This window comes from Cucurbita maxima, unplaced genomic scaffold (genome assembly GCF_002738345.1).
Source record: "Cucurbita maxima cultivar Rimu unplaced genomic scaffold, Cmax_1.0 Cma_Scf00006, whole genome shotgun sequence".
Lineage (NCBI taxonomy): Eukaryota > Viridiplantae > Streptophyta > Magnoliopsida > Cucurbitales > Cucurbitaceae > Cucurbita > Cucurbita maxima.
Window position 1 is genome coordinate 22,047 of NW_019272022.1, and position 27,481 is coordinate 49,527.

At 34.3% G+C, this 27,481-nt stretch overlaps 3 protein-coding genes across 4 annotated transcripts in view; 2 read left to right on the forward strand and 1 right to left on the reverse strand.

Annotated features, from left to right (window-relative positions):
• Positions 1-9,494: 9,494 nt before the first annotated feature.
• On the reverse strand, positions 9,495-13,693 carry LOC111480885. Its single transcript, XM_023126107.1, has 6 exons — positions 13,398-13,693; positions 13,074-13,206; positions 12,858-12,961; positions 11,291-11,462; positions 11,057-11,197; positions 9,495-10,987 (listed from the first exon to the last, which is right to left on the reverse strand). Exons 1-6 carry the CDS (start codon positions 13,445-13,447, stop codon positions 9,755-9,757), a joined length of 1,833 nt encoding a protein of 610 aa, XP_022981875.1. The 5' UTR covers positions 13,448-13,693; the 3' UTR covers positions 9,495-9,754.
• Positions 13,694-16,726: 3,033 nt separating this feature from the next.
• LOC111481004 (probable ethanolamine kinase) lies at positions 16,727-23,056 on the forward strand. 2 transcript variants are annotated; one of them, XM_023126267.1, is made up of 11 exons: positions 16,727-17,062; positions 17,246-17,337; positions 17,459-17,565; positions 18,816-18,921; positions 19,732-19,803; positions 19,967-20,058; positions 20,205-20,289; positions 22,175-22,280; positions 22,373-22,439; positions 22,520-22,612; positions 22,713-23,056. In XM_023126267.1, exons 1-11 carry the CDS (start codon positions 16,920-16,922, stop codon positions 22,851-22,853), a joined length of 1,104 nt encoding a protein of 367 aa, XP_022982035.1. In that variant the 5' UTR covers positions 16,727-16,919; the 3' UTR covers positions 22,854-23,056. The 2 variants fall into 2 exon arrangements, with proteins under 2 accessions (XP_022982035.1, XP_022982034.1); XM_023126266.1 differs by having other exon boundaries at positions 16,728-17,062; positions 19,732-19,854.
• A 2,620-nt stretch (positions 23,057-25,676) lies between these two features.
• Positions 25,677-27,481, forward strand: part of LOC111480750 — a 13,386-nt gene continuing 11,581 nt past the window's right edge. Inside the window, exon 1 of the mRNA XM_023125909.1 lies at positions 25,677-26,556. Coding sequence (XP_022981677.1) covers positions 26,077-26,556 — 480 coding nt within the window. The 5' untranslated portion in view covers positions 25,677-26,076. The remainder of the gene's footprint in view (positions 26,557-27,481) is intronic.

The window sequence follows — 27,481 nt, forward strand, 5'->3', positions numbered from 1 at the left end:
TTTTTCTTTCAACTACATTTTGTTGAGGAGTCGGACCATCATCTTGACAAAAAATTTTAAATGCTACACTATCAAATTCTCCTCTTGTCGCCCTTAATTTTAGTAATTAAAAAATCTTTTTCATTTGGAACATTTTTACAAAAGTAACAAATCTTTACAAAACATCATATGTTTTATCATCAAAACTCAAGTAAATCTTAAAATCATTAACTATCTCAAAAGCATCATTAACTATCACAAAGGCATAGCAATTCTCTTCATAGCTACCTATTTTAGAATGATCCATTAAGTCCTATGTAATAGTTGAAGAGTTCTAGGTACCAATCACATTTTTAGATTTGAAAGAGAGACTTGGTTTCTTACTCATTTGAATTTTATCTTTTTCAAATTTAAATTTAGGAAGATCTCAAATGAATTTTTTGAGAGAGTAGCATGTCCTAATCTTCTATGTCATATCTAAGAGTTATCCGCAAAGCCAAAAGACATTTTATAGGACAATCATTTAAATTAATAATGTACCCATTATATCTCTATTTCCAACCAACACTTTTCTATCCTTAAGATTTTCAATTATGCAATTATTTTTATCAAATATAACTCTAGGTATGTCATGTTTTAAACCATCAACTAAAAGCACATTTTCAATAAAAGTAAAGTGTCATTACTTATAGTGCCCGGTTACTAAACCATCATCCTTCTTGGAAAAATTCACATAGCTATTTCTCATCATTGTGTCTTGAGCCATCACTATCCAAGTACCACTTATTTTTTCTTCGAGGCTTTCAAACAAACCTAAAAGCAAAGATATCAAAATTAACCTTTTGGTACCATACTTGTTTGGGTTTCACAAATTTTGGGATCATTTTATGTTTGCATTCCTATTAAATGTATTCGGACAAGTAACAACAATGTAATAGCCCAAAAATAATAATAAAATAAACAAAGAAAAAAAATTAAAAAATAATAATAATAAGAATAATAATAAATAAATATTACATAAAAATGGAAAAACTTTACCCATCCCAACCCATTATCTCTCCTCAAAGAACAACTCATAATATCTTCTTGCAGAAAGAAAGAAATAGAAAAACAAAAAATGGGGATTCTTTTATCCCTTTCTTTCCATAACCTAACCATATTCTTTTGTAGATCGACCATATCGTTTTTATCAATCTTTCATATCCATAGCACTTCAATACGTAACCTAACCTTAACGTTTCATGAACATATCTTACTCCTATCATTATATTACATTTAGTTTCTTTTCGTATTCTATCTCAAACATATCATTGAACACATCGTACCGTAAATGTTATCATACAAGTCACATATTATAACATATACATATCATATCATAAGCATATCGATCCATAAACAATTCACACATATCAATATATATGACACGTGCAGAACCACGAGACACGTGTCCACATCAAATATAACTCTGCCAATAGTAAGGTCACTTACTTAGATGGCCTTAGCCAAAGTTCTGTCTAACTCCAAATTAGCTTGCTTTCGTCCCTTGAATTCATTCTCACTTATGCCAAGGCGCTTCGCCCTAATAAACATGTTCACCGAATTCATTCAGTAGTTCTAATTCCTAAATTTTGTTAAGTGTAATGACCTGAAATTTTCTACTTAATTTAAGGTCGAAACTATATACACATCATGAACACGAATGCGAAAATACTTCGTTTAAACTTTCATAAAACATAACCTTTAGTTTAAAACACAGCCATCGACTTACGTGTTTTGAAAACACCTTTAAAATGACACAACAAAAGACTAAATAAAATAAATAAACGTTTAAATTAAAAACATTCTATTCTAGCCTAAGATTAATAAAATAAATGTGACTACCCTATGCATGTGTCATGCTCTCGAGTTGCGATGCAGGAATGTCTTATCTTAACCTGAAATAAAGGTGGCACGTGGCTTGAGTATTTTAAGAAATACTCAGTAAGTAACCCCACTATTGGGGTTAAATGCAAGAACATGCAATATGCTATGATGGGACCTATCGGTCTATTTTTTCCTACGACACAATTCTAATTGGGCAGCTTGGATGTGTACCATATAATCTACACACAGCCCATACATACGAGTATGGGCTCACTAATCAATTTGCACATCGCTGGGCCTCTTTTCTTGTCAGGCGAGCCTTCTCTAGTAGCTCAACTTTTGTCGGACACCCATTAGAATTAGTAACTGTCCTGGCAGCATTGTGTAAAACATAACGATATTTCACCTGCCTAATGGATATACGCATCCATACACTCGTGATGGAATAGGGGTACTCCCAATGTATGAACACACATAATGTATGAGGTCCCAACATTTTTCTGTATTCATTATCATTCAATACAACCCCGCTAGCATTATGTACATATCACATCATTTTTCATATTGTTTCTCATTCTTCAATTCTCATATCATACATAATTCTAACGGGGTTATATTTCATGTCATTTATTGTGATTTCATGTCATTCATGTCATGCTGTATACACACAATTTAAGAGACATAACATAACGTTCTATGCTTTTAACATAACATTGCATCGTATGCATATCACACCATAACATATTGCATCACAATGTATCATATCATAAACATGTCAATTTATCACATATCTCGTACCATAACATATTTCATATCATATGACAACATATATATGTCTGTCATTCACATGTCGTATCATAATCATATCATGTCATAAACACTTTGTGGTCATTTCATTCCCTAACTTATAATAGTCTTAACGTTCTTATACCTATCACAATGATATCTTAGCGTTGTAATAGCCCAAAAAAATCATAAATAATGAAATAAATAAACAAATAAACAAATAAAAAAAATTAAAAAAAAATTAGTTAAATAATAATAATAAGAAATAAATAAACAAAAAAAAAAATAACATTTCCCCACTTCTCTCCATTAACCTCTCATCCCTTCCCACAATTCTCTCTCCTCAACCCATCCATGGTCAGATTTACTTGAGAGAAAAAAAATGAGAATAACCTTTACCCAAGATTTAATTGAAGATAGACTTGATCAATAAGTTATATATTAAATCTTCATTTTCTTTTATCCTATTGGAAAAGTGATCCACTTGAAATTTGGAACACTTGTGAACAAAATTTAAAGGCAACCGAGTAAATACAGATAAGAAGAAGGAAGATTCAAGAATTAAAAACCATAAACTAAATAGAGAGAGAAAAGAAAAATTAGAATAACTTGAAATAACTGAAAACTTAACATAACTCGAAATAAATTTATCTACTTTTTTTTTATAAAACAGTAACCATAGAAAATAAGATTTTTAATAATATAATGATAGATATATAATCTTTCAAGACTTTTAACAATGGACCAATGTAAATTATAGAAATAATTTTATAGACTTCAAACTAATGTCATGTGTTCACATCGGTTGACTTGGATTTCAAAGGACAGAATCGAACTTTCATTAAGGATATATTCGTGACAACAACTTAAGCTAACTAGGTCAGTGGCTTTACTATCGGCATGGTTATATTTGATGTTGACACGTGTCTATGGTTCTGCACGTGTCATATATACTGATATGTGTGAATTATATGTGAACGGTATGCTTATATTATGTTTATGTTATATTATAATATGTGAATTGTATGATAATAATTACGGTACGATGTGTTCAAGAATATGCTTGAGATAGGATACAAGAAGGATGCACAAAACGAAATGTAATGATAGTAGTAAGATACGTTCATGAAACGTTAAGGTTAGGTTACATACCGGAGTGCTATGGATAGGAGAGATTGATGAAAGAATATGGTTAGGATATAGGTAGAAAGAGATAGGTTTGTGATAGATTGATAGAACGATAGCGTTAAGATACGTTCCTGATGATATGACTAAGATACGTTCACGTAACGATATAACTGTAATATGTATAATAACTTTAAGCAGTATGATAAGTTAGGGAACAATATGATCATTGTATCGACCCTAAAAATAATAATAATAATAAGTAAATAATTAAAATAATAATTTTTCCTAAACTACTCTCCACTAACCCCTCTCCTCTCCAAAAATATCTCTCCTCGACAAACTCATCCGTCAAAATCTCAATCATCTCCTCAACAAACTCACAAATCGAGAATACAGGATGCATGGGTGGTTCCTACAACTAAAAAATGAAAGAAAAAAAATACCAACATCGAGATTTACCAAGAGAACAAATATTTAGATTTTTTGTTATATGATGTTAGGTGGTAGAAAATAAGTAGAATAAATTAGGCAAATATTTGTCAAGAGAATAAAAAAAAAAAAATACAGAAAAGATTTGGAAAGAATTAATTATAATACACAAGAATACACATAGAAGATTAGAGAGAGGCCAAAATATTGTTAACCAACTCAAAAGAAAAAAGAAAGAAAAAGAGGAATACAAGAGACCAAAATACAAAACAAAAAAACAAAAAAAAATACATACGAGAGAAAATAAAAGAGAAGACTTGGGAGTAAGAATTAATTATAATTACCAAATAATATGATGAAGGATGGATTAAAAATAATTGGTAAAGAATATCTATGAACATAAGAGGTAAAAAGAGAGCCCAAGAGGAATATCATAATAAGAAAGTGCCATTCAAAATATAAAGAAAATAGAAAATGAAATCTTTAGAATATATAGAATATATATATATAGATGTATATTATAAGTTCGAAGACTTTAATCATGCAAAGTCTTTAATGCTCGCATGAAGTCTAGCACATGAATCATGGTAAGAGTTAGAGAAAATAGAAAATGAAATCTTTAGAATATATAGAATATATATATAGATGTATATTATAACGTCCAAAGATTTTATTCATGCAAAGTTTTTAATGCTCGCATGAAGTCTAGCACATGAACCATTATAAGAGTTAGAGAATTGAAGGTGAAATTGATGCCATTGATTCATATAGGTTGGCTTGGATACAAAGAGCAAAAATAGAACTTTATTAAGGATAAATTGGTGACACCAGTATAAGCTAATCAGGTAAGTGGCCTTACTATAGAATAGGCTAAAGATTGTTTGAATTATGATGATGTATGAGTATGACGGTGTGTTGTGATGTATGTTAAGTGTACATTATTTATGTTTTGATGCATGATGTACCTGTTATATCTTACTTAATGGCTTCTATGATGTATGCATGACGATGTTATTAACATGATGATGTTATACAAAGAATAATAATAATAAAAAAAAATAAAAAAACCATTTTCCAAACGATTTTACAAGAAGAACGCCCATGATTAGGTACTTTTTCCTTTTTGGGCATTTCTCTATTATTAATTAAAAAGTTTATGAAGTTTAAATACTGAAAAAGTCATTTTTGCCCTGCTTTTCTTTCCAATTCCTACCTTCTCTTGTTCGCCACAACTTTAAAAGACTCAATAAAATTTTTATTTTTTAATTAAGAGATAGAACAATGGAGTACAACATTTAAATACAAATATATATAAGTTTTGTGAAATGTTCAAATAAAAAAATAAATCATGTATAAGAAATACGTGATCTTTTGGAAACATATACAAACACAAAAAAAAAAAACATGGACTACTAGCTCCTATACGACCTTCAAACACTCCTACACTCTGTAAGTAGACTACTTCCAAGCTCTAAATCGATTCCTTCTATGGCTAGCTACCACGTAACTTCATCACCAATTTCTCAGGACTAATTTCTGCGTTTTGCAGCTCAAAACGAGCTTTCGTAGGATATTGAGCATGTCTAAATTTCACAAAACTTCTCCATTAGGTCCTAAGTTGAAGGAACTAGTGAAAAAGAATTAAATATGACAAAAATAAGTTTGGGATAAAAATAAATGTTGCTTGGTTTTTTAGATGTTCAAGAGCTATTTGAGTTTGGTTCCTTCACCAAGACTACTAGTTAGTATTCCTTTTGAAACTTCTTCTACTGATTGAGAGGAATGCTGTGACCCAAAGGTGTTGAACCACCCATCCAGCCCAAGGGTAAAAATAAATAAACAAGGAAAAATGGTAACAGATCTTCCACCTTTCCATTAACCTCTCACCACTCTTTCCTTGAAATAAATTCATGCAAAAACAGAAAAACAAAAAGGTATATAGAAAAACAAAAAGGTATAGACAAATTTAATTCAACTGGGATGAGATATGTCGTTGATGAAGTTAAATGATGATTAAATGACTTAATATGATGATGCTCCATATTAAGATGATATGCATGTATTAAATGTCAGAATAAACTATGACGACGTGTTTTCAAAAACACAACCCTAGTTAATGTTAATGATGATGAATGTGGGAACGATGCATAGCGTTGAATCATAAAGATGATTTAAAAGATGAAAACTATAAGAATTTCATGCATTTTGTGTGTTCATATACATCAGGATGCTTCCCCATTTATGATGATGAGTATGAACGCGTACATTATGATGACGATGATCATGTCTCACATGACACTCAGGGTCCACTGACCTCTGGACTTCACTATGGATAGCTAGCTTGACTATGATGGGTCCAAGGGGTGTGATCCGCTTGGGGATCCACACTCACATGTGTGTGTCGTGAATAGGGAAGTACTACTCATCCAAAGAAAATAATAAACAGAGCAGTAAAGAATAAAAGAGAAAATACAAAGAAGACCAAAATACAAAATCAAAAGAAAAAAAAAAGAGAGAGAAAAATAAAAGAGAAGAGTTGGGAGTATGAATTGATAGGAATTGACCAATGATATGATTAAGAATCCATAAAAAAAAAAAAAAAATTGGTCAAGAATATGCCTTCAACAAAAATGGAGAGAAAAAAGCATAAAAGAATATAATAACGACAAGAAAGTAGTCACTCAAAATAAAAAATAGAAAATGAAATCTTAATATAAATAGAATATATATATATAATATGTATACATATTTAGATGTATATTATAACGTTCCAATACTTTATCCATGTAAAGTTTTTAATGTTCGCATGAAGTTTAGCACATGAACCATTGTAAGAGTTAGAGAATTGAACATGAAATTGATGACATGGATTCATATAGGTTGGCTTGGATACAAAGGGAAAAATCGAACTTTCATTAAGGATAAATTGGTGACCCTTGTATGAACTAATCAGGTAAGTGGTCTTACTATAGGATAGACTAAAAATTGTATGAGGTATGATGATGTATGAACTATGTCGTACGATGAGGTATATGAGTTATGATGATATGTGGGTTACAATACTTGATGATGTTCGCAGTATATATATATTTTGATGAATGTCGTACTTGATAGGTTTAATGCACTTTGTAGCAATACGATGAGTATGATGATTGTGTGACGTTTATCTTAATATGATGATGTTTTTCATATTGAGCATGCTATTTGATGATGAGTGTCATACTGCATCATATCGTTAGATCGACATAGGACACAACCCTAAGAGCGTGAAAATGATATTAATATAAATATCCACGAGTATGTGTTACCTAGAGTAACAAAGAGATGAGACTAGAGGGTTGTGTCAGAAAAGACATTACGATGGATTTAGAGGTGACCTCATACATATTGTATGTTCATAAGCATAGGGCTACTTCCCCTAAAGATGATGAGTGCGGACGCGCACCGTATGATGAGCGCGAATGCGCACAGGTGCGAACACAACAGATGAGGGTGTTCATGAGGCGCATGACACTATGGGGTTCCACTGGCCTCCGAACGTCGCTACAGATTAGTTTGACCAGAGGGTCCAGGGAGTGTGCGAGCGCCCTGGGGATTCACACTCGCACGTGTGAGTCGTGTATAGGAAAGTACTACACATCTAATTTGTCCGAGACTGGAGGCCACCCCTAAGATGATTAGAGATAGGTCCCTAAATCATGATTGCATGTGTTTGCATTTGCATGGTCCCTATAGTGGGGCCACTTAGGGAGTATTCTTTTAAATACTCAGGCCGTGTACACATCATTTTTCAGGTAAAGGCAAAGTACACTTGTACGGAGGACAGCGGCATCGCGGCTAAGACTATGACACATGCATAGAGTAGACTCATTTAAATTCTTAGTTTTAAGTTAGAATAGATTGTTTTGCGTTCCATTGTTTTAAATTATTTTGTATTTGTTTTTATTTTCTCTAAATTGTAGTATTTTGTATTTAAACACGTAAAACCATGACTATGTTTTCCAGAGAATGAGTTGTTTTAAATGTTTATCGAAATTTACATTTTATAAGAGTTATATTTCCGCATTATAGATGAGCATGAGACGTTAGTAGTGACTATGAGTATGTGAAAATTTAAAGTCGTTACAACTTAAGTTGTGTGTTACTTCAAGATCTACTTTCTTAGACTTAGGTTAGAATAGAGTATTTTTAATTTTAACGCTTATTTATTTCATTTAGCATTTCGTTGTGTCGTTTTAAAGATGTTTTCGAACACGCAAATCCATTACAGTGTTTTAAGATGAAGTTTATGTTTTTATGATAAAGTTTCAATGCTTATTTCGACACAAAATCATTACGTTATGATGACGATAATAACCCTAAGTAAAAATTTAGGATCCGTTACAAATAAAAAAACAGAGGAACCATCATCTATTGTGCACCATATACAAAGAATTTAGCTAACGAAGATCAAACTAGTTCAAAAACTCACATTCGAAACTCGAATAGGATCTTCAACTTTCTTCCCTCTTTAGCTTTCAATCCCTTCACGAAAAAAGTGAGTTCGGGCACAAAAACTCGCAGTTCTTATAGCCAATTTGTAACGACCCAGATCCAACCCCAGCAGATATTGTCTTCTTTGGGCTTTCCCTTTCGGGCTTTCCCTCAAGCTTTAAAACGCGTCTGCTAGGAGAAGTTTTTCACACCCTTATAAATAATGGTGATTTGTTCTCCTCCCCAACCAATGTGGGACATCACACAATTCACTCCTCCTTCGATGCCGATCTCGAGTATCTATCTCCAAAAATCATCTCTATAGGACTCTTGGCCACACCTCAATGGAGTCACGAATCTGAGTACCAAGAATGCATGCAGGCTAAGTTGAATTTTTCTTCTTCTTCCCTTCTTTGTTTTCAACCCCTAAACAATACCAAAACTCGTCAATTTTTTTTCCTCCAACCGGAACAGTGGCATCTTTCACTTTGGTCCAACCAGCTTCTTTCCTAAAATCGAAACATCGGGCAGGTACGACATAATCAAGGATCCGAATGGGTTATGAAGCACTAATGAGATTAGAAAAGAAATAGTTTCATTTTTATAATTTTCTAATTGTTCCACGTTAGAGCATTGAGAGGACCTTTCCCTAGTACGAGAGGACCAATCTAAAAATTGAGATGATAGGTGTAATCCGAATGTCTTTCCATTAATTTCAAAACTCCGACGATCCCTTTGGTTGATAGAGTAATCCTTGATTGTATCCTTGATTGTATCCTTGATCGAATTTTCCAGTATGGGTACTTCACCCATCACAATTTTCTTCAATCTTTGGATCCTAAAACACACACTATTCTGATTCCATTATTATAAAAGTAAATTCTGAAATATCCAAATAAATACAAATTGAAGGCACTGAAAAAAGTCATTACCCCCTTAACACAAACTAATTCTAATGGTGTAAACATATACTTTTTCGGGTTTGTAGAATACAATGCTCCCTACCACAGCTCTAAAAGGATATTTGATACTCGTTATGAAAGCTGAACAAAATATAAATTCACGAAAGCATGTCATATAAAATTCCACTCATACCTCACATGTGTAGATCGGAACCACCACCAGACGAACGATCAGATCCCAGATTTGGTTTCTGTGAAGTAAATAGATTTGGGTATGAAAAGTATGGGTCGTCATCCATTGATGGGAGCCTCTGCGGCTGATGAGGATGTGCTATGCGTTCTGATGGTGAATTACTGGGCGAGGAATCAAAACCCGATTTCTGTGGCTCGAGCTGGTGATGACCAGTAACGTCTGAATCACAGCTTACCCTGTGATGTTCTTTGAAAGAATCTTGTGAATAATATGGCATAGAATAATCCCCCAAAGAATCTTGTTGGAATGTTTGTTTATGATCAGGTGGAGTTACAGCAGCTCCGTGAAATGGATTCTCACAACTAACTTCAGCATCTCGATCATTCTTTTTCTTTGTGAGCTCATCGATTCTAACCTTCGCAAGACTGGCTGCAGAGCGAGCAGCAGCAGCAGCACGTTCAGCAGTTTCAGCAGCAGCCTGAGCAGCTGCCAACACATCCTGCAAATCCACACTGACATCCACATTGACCTCACTCTTTGTCCTTGAAACAGAGGGTGGTGGGGAATCTAGATTCTGCTCAAACTGTGGTTTGAAACCGAATTTTTCTTCAGGAGAAACAGAGGGTGGTAGTGAATTTATCTCCTCATGGGTCCTTGAAACAGAAGGTGATAGTGAATTTCTCTCCTCATGGGTCCTTGAAACAGAGAGTGGTGGTGAATTTATTTCTTGTTCAAACCGTGGTTTGAAACCAAACTTCTCCTCAGGGGTCTTTGAATCAGAGGATGGGCACAAATCAGTTTGTCTATGAGAAAATGAAGATGACAGTGATGGCGGAGTAATAAATGGCAAAAACTGTTTATCTTCGCCAACAGAGATATTCAGATGATCGTTGCTGGGTGAAACAGATCTCACCTCCTCATGTCTCAAGTGTAAATCTTGAGGTGGGATTTCAGGAATAATACCAGAAGATTTGAATGAATCACAATCAGTTTCAGGTGGTGGGGATACAGATGGAGGTGGAATCAGTGGTTGTGCAGTGGCAGCATCAAAAGTAGTAGGAGGATGCAGAGATACTGATATCTTGGGAACTTCAGGAAAGTCTAACGTGTCCAATTCAGAATCAGAATCAGGTTGTGGAGCACTACCCAAATCAGGAGTAGCACTATATGTCTCGTCGTGTTTATCTTTAGGAAGGGGTAATTTCGACGCACTGACAAACTGCGCTGATCCATTCTGCAAGACAGAGAACAGAAACTAAGACACAAAGAGTCACTGCAAGTTGAGACAAAAAGGAACACTTACGAGCAAATCTTCTGGAGATTTGTTAAACTCAGCTTCAGTTCCAGCAGGATCCCAATCTAAGTCATGTTCTTCAGCGATTTCCTTTAAGAGCTTCAGTTTCTTTTCAGGTGAAGGAGCACGAACAGAAAGCAACTCGATCAACTGCAATCAAAATTGAGAGGAAATATGAAAATCCTATCGACTGCAGTAAAGCTTTTCATCCAATAAATCTAACATAAACAAGATTCTATGAACCTGACGGTTAACACCACAGTTAGGCATGAGCTCAGTTGCAGCTGATACAAATTCCTTCCCATATTTAGCTGCAAAAAGCAACTGAACCTGGAGAAGCTCTGTTAGATCTGCACACCTTGGAGCAGCAAAACACACACTTGAGATTGCTTCTTTCAAGTCTAGAGGACATTCCCTGAAAATTTCATGAGTTTACAATGGCATTCGATACAAGCATAAAATAGAAGGGATAAATGTTCAATACAACTACCATAAGCAGCAAAGTGAAATTAGAATGAAAAGGTTCATTTGTACTTCATATAGAAGCATAGAAAGATACAATTTAATATCATACAAGTTTTTTTTTTTGTCACCCAAATCTAATAGAGTCAAGTGGTTGTCCCGTGAGATTAGTCGAGGTGCACCAACCCAGCTTGGACACTCACAAATACAAATAAAAATAAAAATAAAAATAAACCTGGAAATGCATTCCATCTCTACAATAAAGAGAGAATAAGATTAAAAGATTTTACAGTCATACAAATTTGGACATGAAGTTTTGAGTTTCAAGTAACTTTGGACAAAAGCTATTAACCAAAAAATGACGAAGATTTTCAACAAAAAAGGAGAGCATGGTGATTAAACCATAAAAATTGTAAATTTAAAAGAGCAAACTAATTCAGTTCCTTGTAAATTTAACAATCAACCTCGAAGTAAAATCAACTGCTACTATATTTCCAGTTTGCAAGGCTTGATGCTTCGAGTCATTTGGCAGAGAAGTTGGATGATCAGGTTGGACAACTAGCTGTAGTTCTTGTTAACAATGCACAATCTATGACTTAATTTCCATCATTGTGAGATGGATCTTCAATACTCCAAACTAGGGTGAAAGAATATTCTTCACATAATTCACTAAAATTCATTTTGTGCATATATGTATTCACACTTAACCAGCATATTTCTAATGTTCACTCTTATCAACCAAAAGAGAACATATATGTATGCTAACGATGGGTTATACAAACACGACAGTAACCCAAGAAAGAGAGAGCCACAAGCAATTTACTAATAGACGAGGAGTAAGGCCAAACATTAGGACAAATTCAACTCATTTAACAATGGGAAAGAATGGACCATAGTGTGGATACAACATCTGTGAGAAACTTTGACATCAATTACATATTTATATATGATGCAGCTTCTCAATTATCAGTCACACTTTATGAAGGAAATCTCTAACCAAATATAAACATATCTAATCATAGAAATTAAATGCTCCTAAAAAGATAGAAATCCTTTATACAACTATACTTGTAGAGAAGTCCAGAATTGATTTAAATTTTAGAACCGCTTAAGAGATCTAACATCCTAGTCTAGTTTTGTCAGTTATGTGCATATTGGATAAATAAATGTTTCCTAGAATAAAATGTGTTTCATAATTGCCAAACATAGATTACAGGGTCCATGAAAACACTGTAATCTATTTAAATCAGTTGCATTCAGATCTTTCTCGTGCTTATTTACATAACCACAAGAAAACACTTAAAATCCTCACAAAAACTTAAAGATTAAATCCGTTCGGAAAGTTTACCTTTGTGTTTCAATAATTGGGAGACGAACAACAATAAGCTCACAAAACAACTCAAGAATTTCCTGAGCAGCCATCATATTCTCTTCTCTGATTATATGCTCTACCTGAATGCAGCAAAAGCAGATCTAAGTAAGACAACAAAAAGTTCCAGGACATCAAACAATTCCCTTGTTTCTGATCCTCCCGATCAAATGCACTTCAGAAAGTAATACATACCCGAATGCGAGCCGTAGCTTCTTGACCCGTCTCAAGAAGCTTAGCTATGTCTCGTCGCATCTGCTTAAGTTGAATCTCCCTCCGATTCCTCAGCAGCTTAATTCGTGGAATTGTCAATTTAAGCAGGGTTTTACTGTATACAGAGAAGAAAATTACAAAAAAAAAAAAAAAAAAAAAAAAAAAAAAAAAANAAAAAAACAAACAAACAAAAATTCTGTAATCGCATATCGATTAATGAATGCAGTCACCGACAGAATTAACAAAGAACGATGAGAGCGAAAATCGAAAAGGAAAATAAGAAACCAGAATAAAAAGAAGTGATACCATTGGGCAGCCTTGAAGCCCTTGTTGAAGAAGGAGTTGAGCATCGACATGGAGATGAAGATCGAATGAAGATCAAAACGAAAACGCTTTTAAGCACGTAATTGAAGAACGACAAGAAACCGAATTAAAGAATCGAAAAGTGTGGAAGCTGTGATCGAGTTGAGAATTGGAAAAGAAATGGCGTCTGAGATGAAGAAACTGAACCTAATTATGAAGATCATCAAGTTGGAAAGAAGAGGGAGAGAGAGGGAGAGGGAGATGGGACCCGACCAGACGCGATATTTAGAAATTTTGTTGAAAAGTTGAAACCATACGACGCCGTATGCATTTGCTTGGAACGTCGTACGCGTGTTCGGTTCCAAGTACAAACTTTTCCTTAAGCCTGAAGAAATTTATTAAGTTGTGATGCAGATTTCTGCCATTTTCTTATTTATAAAAAAAAAATGATTTTCTTTTTTTTTTCTTTTGTCCGTTTTCTTTGGGTAGGTAAGGTTTATTCCGATTATCTTGATCAAATATCTCAAGTAAGAATATTTAATTGAGATTCGAATCCGTCCACAAGTAAGATTGATTATATCTAAATTTGAATAATTCTAAACATGCAATCTAAACAACATACCATTGCAAACAAATTTAGCCCTTGGCTAAAGAAAAACACAATTGTTCCTTCGGTACATTTTACAGATAACATATATGGTTTTATATAGTCTCCAAATAAAAACCCTTAACCTTTCTTCTTAAGGCTTTCCAAGCGTAGTAATTTTCCTATTTTATGACCATAATTAGGTACCGTGTATAATTTATGACTATAATTAACCGTGAATGTAAATGTAACTTCAGAGTAAATAAAAAACTTAAAATACATTAATAAATGTATACTATAAATTATCATCCACCTAAATTTTGTGACATTCCAAGAATAAGTGAAACATGAAATGGAACATCTTGTGATAATTTGTACAACATTTTCTTCCATCTTTGAACCGCGATAGAATTTGTAGCTTGCTATCATCTTGCCTAGTAGGCAAAGATTTACCACTGTGGAAAGGATGATTTATTCAGATCGACATGAGAGTCCAACTACATTGCATTGCCATAATCCATGTTGTATATATATTTGAGAGGTTGACCTCCTTGCTTCTCTCATGTTACAGTCTTTTTTCCACCGAGCCCCCTTTCTCCTCAATCTATAGAGATAAAATGGAGGACCGGTGCCAACTGTTCATCACGGAAGAAATGACTCACTGAGTCGAGATCACTAACTAATACTAACATAATACTAATAGAATAGAAAAGAACTATCTTTTTTGTATATTTTCCCCGGTTCCGTAGCTAACATGGGCTTTACGCAATCAATCGGATCATATAGATATCTCAATCTTGCATGATTGATGTCTTGGTTCATATCAAATGCATTATAAGAGTTGAAACTGGGCAATGTTGTAGTAGAAACCACGAGGAGAAAATGAATATTTGGCAAGTTGGCAAGCAAGGGGACATGGAAGGAATTAGCACAAAAGATCTAGAAAAAAAGAAAACTACAGGTTGCACGAGGAAGAAGAAGAGCTCAGACACGTGAGATTCACATGCTCGTGGCCCTATAGAAAGCACGTGGCAATTTTCGATTCGTCCCGTTTGAATCCTATTTGCGTATTTGTCGATATCTATCTATATTGACCATAAAAATTATTGAATATAGATTTAATTGGAGAAAATTGGGAAGGAATGACCGACTTAGGCATGTTCTAGGAGAGAAATTGCTAACAAAGTTTTTAAACAAGTTATAACGTGTAACATGTGCGAAGCATGTCAATCATGTGATTAGGGACATAGGTTTGAGTAACGTTATTTGCATGACTTCAACAATGATAAATATGTTCGCATGAGTAGAATACAAGCATGTCTGGGATTCGTGATTGTTATGTCTCGTGTGTGCCACTAGTTTATGCTTACGATCCTATCGTAGTATGTGTCATGTATGGAAAATACCCTTTTGTATGATGGTACAATAAAGAAGCCACTAGCTGTGATTAGGCCTCGAATAAAGGTGGGAGGGATGATAGGTTGGAACGGCATGTTGCCCATTAGTCTATTAAACCTCGCATAACCCCCTAGCTGACATGTTGAGCGCTAAGTTAGAGACATGAGTATTCATGATCATTGGGTTATGAGCTATTTTAGACTACTAGAAGAGTGTCTAGTAGACGGGTCATATGTGACCGAGAGTGAATCTTACATACAAATCCCAAATTCATAAGCATAAATAAATAAAATAGGTAAAGATATCGTGAGACCTGCATTGATACAATTAAAAATCCAAGTCTTCATTGAAAAATGAAAAATGTAGACTTGGAGAAGGAGGTTCATCACTAGTAACAATTTGAGAGGCGTCACAAGTAGAGTGCTCGAGTTAAAACAGGGACAGACGATCAAATATTATGAAACAAATGAATGGTTGGATCAAGAACTTGATCTAGACCAAAAACTTTAGATGAGTCGTAAGTTATAAAATTTAAATGCATTGAAAAAATAATAATAAATTAATTACACACCAAAATTATTTTTAGTTTTCTTCTAAGATAGATGAGACGTGGTGTGAACTAAACACGTAAATATAGGTAAATTAGGGTTGTTTTCTTTTAATTAATATCAAAATATAAACATGTTTTTAAATAAATGTGTCATAAATTGGATTTTTTTAATTTAATTGTTGTACGTACAGCGTAATCAGTGATGAGTGAAACGAAATTGAAATTGTTTTAGTCTTGCCTAGTGGTGACGACGTTCCAATTCCAATATGCCCACTCAAGTGTTTTAGGTGTGTCCTCTTCCAACACCTCCCCTGCTGCCTCTGGTTATGGTGGCTCTGAGATTTAGTACTAATTTAAACCCAATCAAATATTCTCTTCCTCTCACTCCAAAGTATTTGACGTCTTATTTGTATAGGGGTTCTTGCACCCAATAAAAGTGTGACAAATATTTGGGAGATTTGTTTAAATCATTTTTTAGGTAAAAAATAGAAATAAAAATCAAATTGATTTGATTTTGTTTTTAAATTATTGCAAAACACCTCATTTCATTAGGCTCTTAATTATAAAAATATTTAATATATCATTCACGCGGTTGTGCTCTCATAAAAGTTGCGTTAAAATGAGAGATGGAACATGAACGTCACATGCTCTTTTCGAGTTCGAGGTAAGATATTTCACTTCAAATTATTAAAGATGCGAGTCTTTTTGATCCAAAAAAACGACCATAAAATCTTGTTGTAAGTCAAAATTAATAAAAGAAAGTTCCAATTTAGAAATATTACGGAATGTTAAGTGGGACATTTCAGTCGTATGGTGGAGAATCGCTGCGAGGGTCATAGAGAAGACAGAATCGTTGATGGAGCATATATTCTATTAAGAAATAATCACCGCCACTGTGTTCGCAAATCTTTCGGAGAATTTGTGAATCCATTTCCGTTTTATTCTTTTTCATTGAAAGAAAATAAAAAAAAAAAAAAAAACTTGAGAAATAATGGGAGCCGAGAAGATCTACAATGGCTCTGTGGATTTGGAAGGAGCTGTAGGAGATGGAGAAGGCAACCCCGAGTCGTATCGGTTATCTACTCTTTCTGTCGACCTATCTCTTCCTCTTCCCGCCATGACCCCTCACATCATGTTCGTATCAATTCCTCTTTCAAATTGTGTTTGTCGTGTTTTCCTTCTTCTTTTTTTTTTTTCTATGAACTTGATAGTTTCGGCTCCTACCTTCTGGAGCTCGCGAAATGCGGTTACTGAAGCTAATTCTGTAAGATTGTTTGATTCTTTTTGTTCTGAATCGTTTTCTTGTTTTTCTTGTAGCGAGCTATGTAAGGATCTGTTCAAAGAGTGGTCGGAGCTGGATAATTCTCGGTTCTCTGTTGAAACGGTCTCTGGTGGAATCACTAATCTACGTGAGTGTTCGCTTGCAATGTGTTTCTTCGTTCAATTAGATGAAAGAAAGATTTTGTTCGAGGTTGCGGTCGTTACTGATTTCTTTGTTGCTTGTGGAATTTGTTTTTCTGACTTCTGCAGTGCTTAAGGTTACGGTGAAAGAGGAAAGCGGTAGTTGCGTTTCTGTCACTGTCAGACTATATGGACCTAACACGGATTATGTCATTAATCGTGACAGGGAACTGCAGGTGACTTGCGACGCTTTTTGATCGACTGTTGAGTGTTTAACTATCCGTTCCTTGTGTACGCTAAATGTTTGGTTTTAGTCTGTGTTCTTTAGGTCGTCTTCTCCCTTTTTCCCTCTGCCTTGGCGAGCATGGGGTTTCATCTTTTAGCACAGTACGCCCTAGAACAATCTAATTGCATACTCTGTAAATCAAAAGCTAACCGTTCTTACCATGGAACGGTGATATATAGGTTTCATTTGTTAGGTATGCTGTAAGGTTGATAAAGCTACCGGATTCTGGATGCATGGTTCTAGCAGTTAGCAATTCGATATTGATCTCTATTCACCTCTATAATTACAAACCAACATATGTAATAAGTAAGAAAGCTAAATTTCAGCTATCTTTGAAAATATTCTCATGAGATATTTGGTGTTCGGTCATGGTTACATGATAATCAAGAATTATAGCTTTGACGTAGAAGAAATCTATCATGCTCAAACCCCATTTGTATTGGTTCAGAATTCAATTGTATATATTAACTATCTTGTAATCATTCCCAGAGTATTGATTCAACATTTACAACAGTGGTTATATGTTACTATTAATGTTGTTAATTTGTGACTGATCAGTAAAATTGTTTTTGGTGTTCTGGTTGGTGTATATACAACACTTAAGATAGGCAATATTCTGTTAACTTTTGTTTTATGCATGCGAGTATCGAAGACTTATTCGTTGTAATTAATTCACATTTGTTAAGGAGAGTGTCTATTGTTTTTCTGTCTGTAATTGAGTCTAAGTTATCGTCTCTATGAGGAAAATCCTAATCTTGAGAGAGAGATTGCAAATTGCCTGGGTAAGATCTTGTGACTTTCAAGATTTTGATATTTGATTGGACTTGTTGCGGTCTCTTTGACGGTGTAGTGTAGGTCTTATAGCTGAATCTCTTCAATCTATATCTTCTTTCTCTCCTCCACAATTTCCTATATATTTCGTTCCATTTTACTTTCGTAAGGGTTTTTCCTTCTAGTATTATGATCTTACCCTCCTTACTTATGGGTCTTGAATCAAGAGGTTTCAGGAAAGTCTGGATTTCATTAAATCTAGAGTGTTGTCTTAATCAAACGATGAATTTTTAATTTTTATCTTGAATTTGATTGTCCAAATAATGCTACTCATTGTTTATTTCTCACTTGACTTCCCCTCCCTTGTAGCGGGTGACTTTTGCTTATATCATGTTATTCACTCTGTAATCTCATGAAATCTTGTTTTAGGCAATCAAATATCTTTCAGCTGCAGGATTTGGTGCCGAGCTTCTTGGAGTTTTTAAAAATGGTATGGTGCAGTCATTTATTCATGCACGAACGCTAGAACCATCAGGTAAGAAACATTTAGAATCTATCTGATTTAGACGTTATCTGCAGACAATCCAATTCTAGCATTCAATGTTGAAGATTGCTGCATTATTATATAGCCTTTCATTCTCTAGTGGCTGCATTGAAATTTTCGTAGTTAAGATCTATGTAGACAGAAAATTAAATGTTAATTTTATAATACCCATCTATAATGGTTGGATCTTAGTCTAAAATTTGTGTTTCACGTTAAGCTGCCATTTGTGGGTTGGGATTTGAACATTGCTCTTGAGATTCTTAAAAATTTCCAGTAGTAATAGTAATAATTCAAATAGCCCTTGATTGGGTTCGAGGATATAGTTTGGAGTTTTGAAAATGCTAGCCTGTCACAGGAGATGTGTGGCTTTGAGAATTGTAGCCTGTCATAGGGGATGTGTGGCTTCAGCCGACTTGAAGGTAATATTGTGGAGGATACTTTAATATGCATTAGTTGAGTTTAAAATGAAATTGGTGTGTTTTGGAGGTCAATTAAAAAGATCAATTGCTTTAGTTCACTAACAAATGGACTAAATCGACCTATACCCTGGTTTGGTGCAGGCAATCAATTTTTTATTTTTTATTTTTGGATTTTGTAACCCGTAGTTTGAGTTGTCCATCTTTTGGTCATCAATAGAGTTGCATGTGTGTTTTATCTTGAAAGTGCTTTCCCCATTCAATCTCTAACGTTCTCATGTATCAAGTGCATATCTTTCCAACCTTTTTTTCTATCTCTGTGGGGGTATCTTTTGTAACCTATGATTAATAACACATATTTTGTTACTTTCGCTTGGTCCTGCAGATATGAGAAAGCCAAAGCTAGCTGCGGAAATTGCTAAACAGCTTAATAAATTCCACAAAGTATATATTCCAGGTTCTAAAGAACCTCAGTTATGGAACGAAATTTTAAAATTTTACGAGAAAGGTTATTTTTCTTGACAAAGAACAAGCTTCTTCTGGTTGGAGGACCTTTCATGCGGTTAAGCATTCTGTTTTCTTTTGAACTGGCTTTCATGTTTCTCATTGTTGAGTTTCAGCCTCTGCACTGCAATTTGATGATACTGGGAAGCAAAGTATATATGATACAATTTCATTTAAGGAAATTCATAATGAAGTACTTGAAATTAAGGTAGTTTCTTCCAATGAAAACTTTTTTAATGATATTTGTAGTAGCTTTTGATTTCTTTTCAAGTGACGAACTGCTGTCAATCATACAAATATATGTATTTAGAAACAGAGTCCTGTTTATTGATGCAACTCATCATAATTGAACAGGAACTAACGAGCCTCCTCAATTCCCCCGTAGTGTTTGCCCACAATGACCTGCTTGCTGGGAACATAATGCTAAATGAGGAAGAAGGTAACCCCTTACAATAATATATTCCATTTCTTCTGTTGATTCCTTCAAATTCTCCAATACCATGCATTACTTCCTCGTTCATATAACAATACATGTGTACTCCCCTCGTGCCCTCATGCACTCACATTTACTTATCCTTTTCTATTTTTCATATCGCTTTCTTTTTCCCTTCTTTATGATATGAATTACAAGGATGGGCTATCATACACAAGTATTAAGGATGTTAATTCCTTATGAACAATAGGAAACGGTAATCTGAGTTATTAGGAGGTGGGAGTTGGACTAGATGCTGATTGGTTCTTCAATTTGTAATAATTCTTAAGCGACATCATCTAAATTAAATCTTTTCTACTTTCCAAATAGTTGTGCAAGGGGAGATTTTATATCAAAGTTAAGTAATTCTTCCTTGGTTTGGTTTTACTTATTTTAAGTTTTAGCTTTTTACCTGTTTGAAGTGATGACTTTAAGAAGTTCCTCCGTAGAAAATAAATATTTCTGCATGTCCCAATGATTTCTTAATACTTCTCTGAAATGATTTTAGTTGGAGGAGAGGTTTTAGGTTTTTTTACCCCTCGTATGATTTTATACCAACTGTTTGCCTCCCAACGATCTAAATCAGAGAGATTCTCATTTCTTTGGTTCCATCTTTGTCGTTTGGTGTTATTAATGTGACAAATGATGGACTTGAAGGAATATAAATATCAAGATTGGGAGGGAGGATTTGGATGAGGATTTTGATAAAGAGTCTGATATTAGCATTAGTAGTTTAGATTTAGAAGATTTTTGGGTGGTCGCTCCCCTTGGGGGGCTTTCCTAGAAGATATGGGCTCTCTCTTTTTATCAGTTGATTAGCTGTTAAGATTTCCTAATATAAAATGGATTTTAGGGAAATTGTGGAAGATCAAGCCATCGATAAACCTTTTCAAAGCTTGAGAAGTTTTCCTCTTTTATTGTTAGATGTGGGCTTGAAGTGTATGAAATCCCTCATTCTCCGACTACAGCAAGTTAGATTTTGTTTCATCCAGGGTTCGTTTTTGAAGATTTTGTTTTGGATATTTTCTGCCTTTTCAGAGGGTTTAAATTGTCAGCTTGTGTGTAGTCTCTTTTAGTTCAGTCAAAGGGTTTTTTATTCCTCTTCATTTGTCATTTTGTGAAGGAATCTGTCTAATCTGGGATCCTATTGGGCCTTTGCAGTTTACTTCTATTCAAGTTGTTAATTTGCTTCTTTGCTACGGTCCTCTGTTTTTTGGTGGTTTTGCCCTCTCTGATGAGGTGGTCTAAGGGCAGCGTTTTTTTAGTGGCCTTCCTTTTGTGGTTTACTTTTGGTGTCGTTCTATCTCGCTTGGTGGGGTGTGGTTCTTCTCATTGCCCTTGCTTCAGTCTTGCCAAGTTTGTTTCGTTTAGGGCTCCAAGTTTCTTTATCTTCTTGGCTTTCTTAATTAGAGTTTTGTTATCAGTTATGTTGGTATTTTGGGCTGTTTTTTTTTTTTTTTATTCTTTTTTACTTCCTTGTGGAGTTTTATCCTTTAAGCATTAGTCTTCTAAATTCCATCAATAAGAAAGTTCTTTTCTTGTTAAAAAGGAAAAAAAAAAAAAAAAAAAAAAAAACTCTAGCTGTGCAAGGGACAATATGGAGTGGCTTTGACTGTTGAAATTGAACAACTTAGGAGATGTGGGAGTAGATAAAATGGTAGTATGTGTGGTTTAACATTGGCATAGGACTTCATATCTGGATCTTCTTCTGGTTAGCTAATTTAGTTTCTCAGAATAGTGAGAGGGAACTTGACGACCAAGGATTGGTTGCGAGTCTTAGTATGACTTCTGTGCTTTCCCCCAATAATACGCTCATCCTATTGACCTCATTGTGCTTCTTACAAACGTACAGAACGACTCTACTTAATTGATTTCGAGTACGGATCATACAGTTACAGAGGCTTTGACATTGGTAATCACTTCAATGAATATGCCGGCTATGACTGTGACTATAGCTGGTAGGTTCATAACCTTCCTTTCATCTGGAAATTTTCATTCTAAAATATAGGAACATTGGAGTTTAACTTTTAGTTTACCAATGGTTGAGCAGTTATCCATCCAAGGAGGAACAGTATCATTTCTTCAGGCATTATTTGCAACCCGAAAAACCAGACGAGGTGTGTTGACATGATTTATATGTGCTTTTGGGTTATACATGATTCATATACTAATCAGAAGTAGTGTAATTTTCTGAAAGGTTTCTCACAAAGATCTTGAAGCTCTGTACGTGGAGTCAAACACCTTCATGCTAGCTTCTCACTTATATTGGGCTTTATGGGCGCTTATACAGGTACGTACCTTACTCCATTCACTGCTCTTCTATTCTCTGTAACAACAGTAACCATGAACTATTTGACCAAAATGTTGCGTTTTATCCTCCTGCTTTATAGGCAAGGATGTCTCCGATCGATTTCGATTACCTTGCTTATTTCTTCCTGCGTTACAAGGAATATAAAAAGCAGAAGGAAAAATATTGCTCATTGGCAAGATCTTTCCTTTCTCGATCAGGATTGGGTTGTGAACCTGCGTAGAAGATACAATTGGGAGGAGAGTAGGATCGGCAATCAGTTCACATTCTATAAAACATGTAAGCAATTCTTTGTTTACTGGTTTTGTTTGGTATCTATTGTAAAGTGGTCTTTTGTACTCTAATAATTCGTCATAAGTTATAATAGATTTGGAAGGTATTTTCTTAATATTATTGTTGATAATAAAGGGATATGAAATCAATTGATGTGGGTTTAGACTTTATACTATGTGGTTGAGGTATATATTACTATCTCTGTTTCATCTCAACCTTAGCATACATAGATTGTATAATAGATAGAAGTGACGATCGTGTTTGATTTGGGTCACAAACAGACTTACAAATCATCTATAACAAATTTTTATCTTAAAACGGTTAAGATTTGCAATGAAATGTTAGAATGTTTCAAGACTCCTATAAATGATGACATTGAAAGGTATTTTTAAAACAAAATCTTTCTATGTTTTTTTTTTTTAAAAGAATATAAAACAAAAAAGTTTTTAAAATATTTAAATTAGTTAATAAATACTTTTCATTAGTCGTATTTTTTTGCTATTTTTTAATATATTTTATTTATTTGTATATTTATAGTAGAAATGTAAAAGGATAACTTAGGTAGGGTGGCCCAATGATGATGATTCTGCCTTCGGAAAGACATCCAAATTATCCGTTGATTTGTGGCATGCCCTCGATTCGTGGTACCTTTGGTTTGGCCTAATTCGATCTTCTCCTAGCTCAATTCATATAGAAAATGAAAAAATTCGTAAGTTATTCTCAGTATAAATGTCCTTTTATGCACAAAGTTTTTGTAAGATGTTTTTTTCCCCTATTTGAATTTTAGAAACAGCGATGGTTCGTTTATGTCATTAACACGCCAGATTAAAGGATTAATAAGATGATGGAGAAAATCAACCATATTCCCAAAATCCTCCCTCGATTGATGAGGTCACCTTGGCCTCCCGAACATAATCACTCATAAAAAAATTGATCAACAAACCATTAATGTTTTTGCAATCTTCATTTTAGTGATGAGATAAGCTTAGCCTCATCTTTAAACAATAAGCTTTTTTAAGTTTAAAATCCACTTGAGTTAAATACAAAATACAAAAGAAATCCTTCTTGACATAGTCTTCATATTATGGTAGCCAAGACTTAGGTGGTGCATTTTCTTATTGTCATCCTTCTTGACATAGTCCTTGACCTTGGAGCATCAATTTAAGTTTATGAGCCTTAGTTTCGTACACGGTCTTTCATGAGTGTCATGCCATCATCAGACTTCCTGGATTTCATGGATTCTCATGTACATTCTTGGTTCATGACTAAGGTAATATACCCTCTTATGCTAACCGGAGACTTATCTTGGTTTCTTAACGTCTTGTATCATGAGTCATGTCATGTCGTCAACCAACCTAGTAGCTATCCTCATCATGCCTCATGACTACTCCCTATGAAGACCTAAAATGTCACATGATCGGTAAACAACATGAATGTGAAATCTTGCAAGAAACGTGATCGAGACATCTTAACACGGGCATAATGAACTTCCAAGCATGGACGAACATCCCCTAAACATGATGCAAGGTATCCCATCTAGACAAGAAAAACATGATATCCAATTAAAATTGGTATGCAACATCCCATCTACTTGAGGAAATCAAGAAATATGTCATCCTACTAAAGCTAGCGCGGAAAATCCAACCTAAATGAAGAAAACATGAACATCATGATACACCACATGATGGGATGTTACGATTCTTGTTTATTGTTAATGAAGAATTTGTTTGTTTGAATTATTATAGATTGATTTGTTTATTTTGACTATTCTAGTGTCTAGTGTAGCTTATGAATCAACATTTAGTGTGGCTCGGAGCATTCTTGATTATTATAGGAGTTTTTTTTACCCTTAAAACAATGAACACAAAATTGCATTGATAAAAAATTAGTTTCATTAGATCTTTTGTTCTAAACTGGGATTGTTTCGAGTTCTAATTTATTTATTATCTCTCTTTTGCAACCCATTATTTATGGCAACTTTTATATATCTATATATATTTTTCCAGATAATTTAAGGCTATCGAAGTATTTTTTTTTTTGTTATAATTTCCTTAGAAATAATTATTTTTTAATTTTAGGATCTATCATTATATTTTTACTTTTAGAGTAGGAAGTACTGGTATTTAGTTGCCATTAATTCTACGACAACATTGAATTATGTTAAGATGTTACATGAACACGGATAAAAATTTCAGTATTGATTTAATCCATAAAATCAAAACAATATGCTTTGTATTATAAACCATGTTTTTTAAAAGAGTATGAATAGTGGTTTATTTATTTATGTTATAAACAATATATTTAAAAATGGTATACAATATTGAAATATTAAAAAAAAAAAGAATATATATAAAATAAATTAAATAAAATAATAAAAAGAAAAAATGTTTTCCACTAGAGTAAGTTATTTGTAAGTAGATGTAGTAAGGCCAAACTTCTTAATATATTTTATAAATTTTTGTTCGATTTGGGTCAACTCAAAATTTTTGTTCCATAAACCTGTAATCGAACTGAATCAATTTATATTTAGATAAGAACCTTGTAATTTAAATTGAGTCGGAGTTATTGGTTGTCTAATGGAATATACACTCCTGCTTTTAATATATTTTATTTAAAACTTGATTGAGTAATTACGAACCTAATATGTTAAAAGATGAATAGAATGGAAATGGAAGGGGTGTATCTTATTTAAAAATACAAACTACGGACTATTACTTACCCATATATAATATTTAAATATTGAAAATAAATAAAATATAAATATTAACTCTAATTTTCCAAAGCCAAGAACGCTGAGGCAAGAAAACTTCTACCCTTTACCTCTTTCTCTTCGTCTAGTAGACCCCTTACTACTACGCCCATCGGGGCTGTTTCGACGATCAGCAACGCCGGCGTTCGATTCACGACCCACCCACAAGCTTCACGCCACGACCCACCCACAAGCTTCACGCCACGACCCACGCAATCAAACCCCTCCGGCCACCCGATTCCTGACAACGGCAAGCTCTCTTCGACGGCGAACAAGTTCTATCACCTCTGTGGTGGCTTGTCCTTGCTCCGCAGCGGCGCGCTAATCTCGGCGCCCAGTAGGGAATCGCCGCCCGGCACTGATTTTTTCTTTTCTTGGGCTAGTTTCTGAATTTTGCAATCCAACTAAATCTCTGCAAATTCCAATGGGAAGTGGGAGGAAGAAGAAGCGTACTGAGTATTCAGAGCCTTCTTCATCGTCACCGTCCTCTTCAGATAACTCGGACAGCTCTTCTATGCGGTCGCGCCGCCATGGCCGCAGTGGCAGTTCAAGGAGGGAGAAGGACAAGAAGCGAGAGTCGAGGATTAGAGATAGGGAGAGGAAGAGAAAAGATAGGAATAGGGAGAGAGATAGAAAGATGAGAAAGAAGAAATTGAGAAGGGAGGCCAAGAGAAAGAGGGATGATTATGGATCTGAAAGTGATGCTGAGTCCTCACGTTCAGGGAATTCTAGTGATAGCGAGTTTGAGAGGCGGAAGTTGGGAACTATTGAGCCTGAAGTGGTTGTACGCGAGCTTCTGAAGGAATTTCCTGATGTTGGGAATGATTTAAAACAGGTATTTTCCTTCAAGTTCTGCTTGCTTTCGTTTTGTTCGGATAATATTTTTCATTTGACATTGTTGTGGGTATGCATTGAATCTTTGAATTCTTGTTGGGAAAGGGAATTTCGTTTGAGTTGGGTGGCTCATTTCAGGTAGGGAGTTTGAAACTGAGAAACATATACTGATACCAAAAATAGGAGATGCTCTTGCTTCATTGTTGGATGGGATGGTCTTAAAACTGGTGATTATCCGAGAAAGAGCCAAGAAGAATTGTTATTTTAGCAGGGAGTTGAAAAGAACTTAATCTTCAGGGTTAATTATGAGTTCTTTTAACCAACCGGATTTGACTATTCTACAAAGAGCATGTCATTTTCTGGAAGGTCATTTCTTAGAAAATGGGAATAGTGAGTCATGGTTCTCTTAAAAAATGAATTTACAGTAGCTTGAGGAACCTTGATAAATGGATGTTCTCTTCAATCTTTGTTCTGAGGTTCGGTTCAAAAAGTATATGTTCTTCTAGGTTTTAGTTTGATAAGTTGCTCTAAGGGCTCTGGTCTTGGAATAATTTCCTCTCTTTTTCAAACAACCTAGATCATCTTTCTCATAAATGCTTATGTTACTTGCTCCATAAGTTATAACTCATTTGGTTTTTTAGCAAGCCTTAATGACCATTTTCTCATCAAAGCTTCATTCCACTTCCTTAATTTGGGTGATGATGACATAAATTTTCAATCAACTAAATGGTTTAGTTTCCCTTCATTGTTACAATTCCACAAGAAATTTCTTATTTTTCTTTCGAAGTGTATGCTTTTGAAAAATGGAAAAGTATGTAGATACTAGGTAGATATAACAGCACTGCTTGACATAGCATCATAAATTTTTCATTTTCCTAGTCCACTCAAAGTTCTTTCCTCAACAGGCCTCTAGGAAGCCTGTTTTTTTTTTTTTTTTTTTTTTTTTTTTTTTTTTTTTTTTTTTTTTTTTTTTTTTTTATTTTTTTTTTTTTTTT

Coding starts and splice junctions, on each gene's coding strand:
- LOC111481004 (XM_023126266.1), top strand. CDS start 16,920: ATGGGAGCCGAGAAGATCTACAATGGCTCTGTGGATTTGGAAGGAGCT. Junction 19,855..19,966: donor TTTAAAATTTTACGAGAAAG/GTTATTTTTCTT, acceptor GTTGAGTTTCAG/CCTCTGCACTGCAATTTGAT. Junction 20,059..20,204: donor ATGAAGTACTTGAAATTAAG/GTAGTTTCTTCC, acceptor ATAATTGAACAG/GAACTAACGAGCCTCCTCAA.
- LOC111480885 (XM_023126107.1), bottom strand. CDS start 13,447: ATGTCGATGCTCAACTCCTTCTTCAACAAGGGCTTCAAGGCTGCCCAA. Junction 13,207..13,397: donor GGCTTCAAGGCTGCCCAATG/GTATCACTTCTT, acceptor CTCTGTATACAG/TAAAACCCTGCTTAAATTGA. Junction 11,198..11,290: donor ACTGTGGTGTTAACCGTCAG/GTTCATAGAATC, acceptor TTTTGATTGCAG/TTGATCGAGTTGCTTTCTGT.